Below are 6,538 nucleotides of genomic sequence, written 5' to 3'. Positions count from 1 at the left end.
CGACTGGGACAGGCAACGTGAGGCAGGACCAGGATGGGGGGCATCCAGCATGAGGAGCGAGACCCCCCTGGTGTCCTGCCCTGAGCTCAGCCCCGACTGACGGAGCCTCCGGGTTCGACGCAGACGTCTTCGTTGGACGCAGCCGAAGGCTTTCCTCCTCTTGAGGAAGGACGTGTCTGGGTCTGACCAGCAGACCCTGTAGATCTTCAGGAGGCATTTCCCTGCCTCTCATCGCTGCCCAAAATCCTGCCTCGCATCTTCTCACGAGCAGGCTTGGAAGTGATTTAGTTTAGGAGCCATCTCGGGGCTTTGGCCAACATTGGAGTGAAGCAAAGCTCCTCCAAGCCCCAGATGATGCTCGGGCAGCCGGAGAAGCGCTGCGTGCCGATCCAAGGGCAGGGAAGCGTGCCAGCACCGGGAAGGCTCATGAGCCCTGTCCGTAGAGTCGGTGGGAATCGGTCTTCTTCGCAGGGTGGACCAAGACAACCCTTGTTGGATACCTCTCCGGCGAGCAGGGGTGGTGGGAACGTGGCCAACGGCATGTGCATCTTCCTGTTAAACTGCTTAGCTGCAGGAACGATTATACATCAAATAGTTGCGGGCGGGATTAAACCCTAAGTGTGGCTCAGAAATCCTCCCGTAATCCGGACCCGGCTGTAGGAGGGAAGGACGGGCAGCAGGAGCAGAGGGGGTTTATCTGCTGGGAAAGCTTTTTTAACACACACATAAAAAAAAAAAACTATCACTTTATTGCAAATTGTGTTGAAGAAGCCTCACTTGGGCACTGACCTTGGAGCTTTCCTCTTTGTTGCAGATGAGCCTGATCCTGCCCTCTCCGGTGCCGTCCCAGCCACAGCTCACAGGACCGAACTCGGGTAAGTTCCCAAGGGATGTTGCAGAGTGGGGAGCGCCTGGGAGCCCATCTCCCCTTGCTAAGGGTGCTCCAGTTACACAAAACCCCCAAATATTTCCCTGAAGAGGGTCATCCCACCACCGAGGATGTCAGCAGGTCTCTCTAGAGCCAGCCAGCGCATTCCCCTCGCTGCAGAGCAGTGTTGGCTGCTCTAATTCATCTCGTTTGTCCCGCTTCCCAACAAACCACCCTGCTTCTACCTACCCTAAATCACCTCTCGGAGCCATCCTGGTTCCCCTCGGAGCCATCCCGGTTCCCCTTGGCACTGCAGAGGCTGTCCCTACTGTAAGGGAGAGATTGATGCTGGGAGGTGGATGCTTGATTTGGTTGCGTTGGGTGTCTTGAAGCTGCTAAGAGGTGTCCCAAATAGCTCTGAGCACCCCGGCAAAGGCAAATTTTGGAGTGCCAGCCCAAGGGTCGTGCAGGGCAAGAGTCCTTGTCCCTTCTCTTGGCACCGCGGACCCGCGCCTGGCTCAGAATCGCTCTGTGTCTTAGCCCGTTTAGCAATGCAACCAATGCCCAGCACGTTTTAATGGGCTTATTTTAGTATCTGCTGTTGACAGATCCTTCCTGGGCCAGCGGTTTCCTTTGCGAGTTATTTTTAATAACGTTTGCAGGGTTTAGAGTGTGTATGGGAATCGCGTTTCCCTGATATCACGCTCCAGACAAGGGCGAGCCCGTCCTCCAGTCTGCAGTAAAAAATAAGGAAAGGTTCGGAGCTGGGAGGACGAGCATGGTGGGGTGGGAGGGTTGGTTCACCCCTAAACTTGGCTTTTTCCAGGAACAAGCTGGAAATAAATGGGTTTAAAAAGAAGGAGAGAGAGAGAGGGAGAGGCAGCACGAGAACCGTGTGGAACTGGCAGCCCTGCTGTCTCCAACAAAGGCGCTTTGTTCTCCTGGCAGCACAACTTGACCCGTGAGATAGTGTTTTGCTGGCCGTGGAGAAGCTCCTTCCATGAGGTCTCAAGTCACCGGGCTTCTCCGGGTGTCAGGCTCTGCGGTCCGGCACGTTTCTTCCCTAGGGATGGTTTAGCCTGGGGCAGGAGCCTGGGATGCGGTGGTTTGCATCCCGTTTTTAGCCGTGCATCCGTGCCCCGTGGGTGCTGTGTAGAGGGAGAAGCTGGGCACGAAGCTGGGTGTGGAGGACAGAAGCTGGGTCACGTCCTTAGGGCAGGGATGGGGACGCGGAGGAGTCTCGCCTCGCTCCGCAGCTCGGTGGATGCCTCGAGTCTGCTCGGCTCTAGAGCCGGCATCTGCCAAACCCCCGTGAAGCTGCTATCAGGGACATTGGGGCTCCTGGATCTCTTGAACTCCAGTTCAGAAGCCAAAATGTGGGGATCTGGTGTTACATGAGGTTCTCTGTTTCCCCACCGAGCCTCCCACCACCTCAGCGGAAGGGCTTGAGGCTCTTGTAGATCCTGTCTCATAACTGTTGGTCCCATCCTAGGTATCTCCAAACCCTTGAGGCATCTCAGAGAACATCGAGTGCCTCTGTTGCACCCTCATGGCCCTCACCGCGTCCCTTCTTCTTCCCTGAAAAAGCCTCCAAGCCCCATGTAGGACTTTCAAAACCTCCAAAGCCACCCACTCCCACTGTAGAGCTCATCCCCTGGAGGCTTTTATGTTCTCCAGCTGCTTGATGGGATCTTCCCAGATTTAGGGTCCTTGCGGCAGAGGGTTTGGAAGAGGATGAGGAGGAACCACCTTGATCCACTGTGACTTGGGGTCCTCTCCGCACGGGGAAGAAAGACTTCCCACTCCCGCTGCGGAAGGGGATCACCCAGGGACTTCCATTTAATGATGGAAACAAACCAACCTTTGGTCCCAGAGACCTTTGGTATGGTCCACGTTGACACTTAAATTTATTTTTATGCAACTTGGAAGAGCTCGTTGGCCTGTTCTTCGGCCTGATAGTGGTAAGTGTCACCGCTAAGACCAAATATCCCTGTCGAGCCGGGTAAAAAGGAGGCAATGTGGTGTCCGAGCATCCCGAGAAGTTAGGAGGGGAAAAGAAAGGAGAAGCAGAGAGGGGGGTGGAGCAAGGGGAAGGTGACTTCTGGCCCAAGGCAGGAATCGATGATGTGGTGATGGAAACCCAACGCTTCTGTTGTACCTGGCATGAACGTGGCAGAGCTGCCGTAGGGAGCAGATCCAGCCGTCGTCAAAACCAGCTTGGAGCAAGCCCAGAAGAAGATGCAGAAATTATTCCAGCTGCATGTGGCCAAGGGTTGGAAGAGACGGGCTTGGTTTTGTCCCAAATATTTACTATTTGGAGCAATACAGGGATTGCCATGAAATCCCCAGCCCGTGTTGTGCCGTAACACCGCGCCGGCTCGCTCTGGTTCCAGGACAACCCTTTTGTAAATGGAAATGTTTGTATTATCCCGTTAACTGATTATTAACTCTCAAAACTTATTTGCAGCTCCACAAATGAAGAGCATTTGGAGTTCAAGAAGGCTTTGTACAGAACGGATGCCAGGAGTTCCCTAGACCGACGAAACATGACCGTGTCCGGCAACGTGAGCTGGGACACCTCCACCTTGGAGACGAGAGCGGGCGATGGGAGAGAAGAAAGCACTTTAGAGAGACTCTCTGGCTTGAAGGACTCGAAGGACGCGCGGTGCGGAAAGGAGTCGGCGTTTGCCGTGGAGCCCCAGGTTGTAAATACGGTGCAGGTGGATCCTGAGCAACTGGAGAGCGACTCTGAAGACCTGGATGGTGGCAAGGCGGCAGCAGAAACGCCCAGCCCTCGTGCTGGGGCATCGGTTGGCGGCGGGGAAGAGAAATATCTTAAAAATGAACCAAAGCAACTTGAAGGCCTCAGCAAAGAGCACTTAGAGAAAAGCAAGAGGGGAATCCAGAGGGTCGACTGGATTTCTAGACCCAACAAAAGCCCAAGTCCTCACTACAAAGACATGAGCAAGCTGACAGATGTAGCAACCAACTTGCCCTTTCGGGGACAGGCCGTGCGTGAAGTGCCTCCTCCGCTGACTCCGACGGTGTTCAGAAAAACGCTAAACCCTGTCCTCGGCAAGTCCAAATCCCTGGAGAGCTCCTCATCCCACAGGAAGGGGCTGATGGTCGACTCAGACTTGGGCGAGATCAACCCGCTCAACACGACCGAGTGGACAATCCAGAAACCGAGTCTTCAGCTCGGCGCGGACCTCGCCGTCGGCAAGCAGTCCTGGACGGTAAATGCTGAAGATTCGGTGGAGCGGATCCCGTTGATGTCTCTGGAGCCGGCTCCCTGCAGCTCCTACGACATCGAGATGAGGCCCTACGTGTGCAGCGTCTTGTTGGAGGAGCAGGGGAAAGAGGAGCTGGGTCCGGAGGAGGACCCTACGGTGTACACCTGCATCGAGTGCAGCATTTACTTCAAGAAAAAGGAACATTTGATGGATCACATGCTTCAACACAATCGTGGACCAGGGAGGGACCAAGACAGGGACGCTTTAGGAGGGCAGTGTCAATTCTGCTGCAACGAGTGCGGATGGGCCTTTGGAGACCCCACGTCTTTGGAGCAACACAAAAGGCTCCACCAAGAATCTAGGGAAAAAATTATCGAAGAGATCCAGAAGTTGAATGAGTTTCCAGACGAAGGCCGGGAAGCCCGGCTGCAGTGCCCCAAGTGTGTCTTTGGCACAAACTCCTCCAAGATCTTTGTCCAGCACGCCAAGATGCACGTCAAGGAGAGGAAAGACCAAGGAGCAAAGAACTTGAATCTCTTCGGAAGCGCGGGCGGCGGAGAAATACGGGATAGCCCCGTGCACGGCCTCTACAAACACTTCAAACCAAATGAACACATGTCCCTGCAGATGCAGGTACCGCCTCACGGCAGCGGCAAAGGGCTCAACACCTGTATGTTCTGCAGCTTCCCGGCTCCCAGCGAGAACATCCTTAAGGAACACATAAAATACGCCCATTCCCACCTCTCCTGGGACACGGAGGTGTATGAGGATGATCCCAATCAACCGGGAACTAGCAGAGATGCCTACAGCCCGGCCAGGTTAGGCCGGTTCGCGGAGACGGATTATTTTGGCAAAGCAGACCGGCTTTTCCCTCCGCCTCACCGAGAAAGCGCGTCGCATTACGAAGCTGTCCACGGTTTTGCCGTAACTCACCCGAGACTGGACAAAAGCAATGGGGCTAGTAAAAAGGACTACCAGACGTCAGGCTTTCACGCCAGGAAAGCGGCTCCGTATGCTGCCCCACACAAAAACCTGGGGTTGTCCGGTTTTCCCTCCGCTAAAGCTTATTCCCAGTTTGCTCTCCAGCAGCTGAAAAAAAAAGCAGCGGGTCAGCACCTTGAAGGAGAAGGCGATGGTCTCAGGAGCCATCCGATGGGGCTGGAAGAGCTCAGGCACAAGTGGATGTTGGCCAACGACGCTGGGAGCATGGAAGAGGAGATCTCCGTAAGCACGGATGTAGATTTGAGTGAAAACAGAAGCATCAAACCCGTCACCATCCCTCAAGCTGCCTTGGACCTCAAGAGGACGTTCCGAGACACCTTGAAAGCCACGGACTCTTCGATAGCTTCGGAGGAGCAACAGCGGCAGTTACGGAAGATGGTCCCCATCGTCCTCCTGGAGGAGGTGAACCTGCACCCCAAGGCGATGAAACGGCCTCGGGGAAAGCCGTTCAAGAAGAAAACGACGCTTCCTTCCCGGGAATTCATGATGGAAGAGCCCCTTCCCTTGGATATGCTCCTGTTGGATGCTCCTCTGGAGGGTCCTCTGGAGCTTGATGATCTCTTGGACTCCGACTCACCCATGCTGAAGAACGAGGAGAGGAAATGTCCCTACTGTCCAGACCGGTTTCATAACGGGATCGGGCTGGCAAACCACGTGCGGGGCCACCTCAACAGGGTGGGGGTGAGCTACAACGTCCGTCACTTCATCTCAGCGGAAGAAGTGAAAGCTATTGAGCAAAAATTTTCCTTCCAAAAGAAGAAGAAAAAAGGTAGTATGTATTCAATTCACCGTGCTTTCTATTTTCTCATTTTAATCGGTGGGGTTTTCTCCTCCCACCGAAAATTGGGTACGTATGGTACTGTGGTCAACCTGAACCCTGGTGGCCACGGCACAACCGGCGGCGTGCGGTTGTCTCGGGTGCAATAACCCCCACCCCTCGGAAGCCTGATCCAGGGGGTTTTTAGCGACGTCGCTGACTGACTCTCCTTCTTTCCGCAGTTGCAAACTTCGACCCGAGTACTTTCAGCCTGATGCGATGCGAATTCTGCGGGGCCGGTTTCGACACGCGGGCAGGTCTTTCCAGCCACGCCAGAGCCCACCTGAGAGACTTTGGTATTACCAACTGGGAACTCACCATTTCACCCATTAACATCCTCAAGGAGCTGTTGGCCAACTCATCGGAGCATCCGATGCTGCAAGCGGCGATGGGAACGGAGCCTTCGTCCCCGAGCCGAGAGAGGGAAACTCACGGCTTCGTGCCTCGCAAGAGCATGACCCCCATGTCCGAGTGCAGCATTCCACGATCTCCTCTGTCCCCGTTCCCCCCGTCCTGGGGAGATGAGTCCCTGCAGTCCTACAGAGATGGTAAGCATCCCCGAACGCCCCGTTCAAGCCCAAAAATCTTTTTAATAACCCCAAACCATGCCGTCCTGCT

General features: G+C 54.9%; 2 protein-coding genes across 2 annotated transcripts; both read left to right on the top strand.

The window, feature by feature from the left end:
• Positions 1 to 3,414: 3,414 nt before the first annotated feature.
• On the top strand, positions 3,415 to 5,194 carry LOC104160116 (protein Wiz-like). The gene is made up of 2 exons (XM_009698176.1): positions 3,415 to 5,111; positions 5,176 to 5,194. The coding sequence occupies exons 1-2, from the start codon at positions 3,415 to 3,417 to the stop codon at positions 5,192 to 5,194; spliced, it is 1,716 nt and encodes a 571-aa protein (XP_009696478.1).
• Positions 5,195 to 5,253: 59 nt separating this feature from the next.
• LOC104160114 (protein Wiz-like) lies at positions 5,254 to 6,468 on the top strand (the record flags this gene model as incomplete). Its single annotated transcript, XM_009698175.1, has 2 exons — positions 5,254 to 5,872; positions 6,103 to 6,468. Coding segments are annotated over exons 1-2 (985 nt in total), but the record flags the coding sequence as incomplete, so codon positions are not given.
• Between the last annotated feature and the right edge of the window lie 70 nt (positions 6,469 to 6,538).

Source organism: Cariama cristata, unplaced genomic scaffold (genome assembly GCF_000690535.1).
Source record: "Cariama cristata isolate BGI_N322 unplaced genomic scaffold, ASM69053v1 scaffold10824, whole genome shotgun sequence".
NCBI classification, from domain to species: domain Eukaryota; kingdom Metazoa; phylum Chordata; class Aves; order Cariamiformes; family Cariamidae; genus Cariama; species Cariama cristata.
Note: the sequence above shows the minus strand (reverse complement) of the source record. Positions and strands in the feature narration are given on the sequence as shown.

Bases quoted from the DNA above. Each gene is read 5' to 3' on its own strand.
- LOC104160116 (XM_009698176.1), top strand. From the start codon at position 3,415: ATGACCGTGTCCGGCAACGTGAGCTGGGACACCTCCACCTTGGAGACG.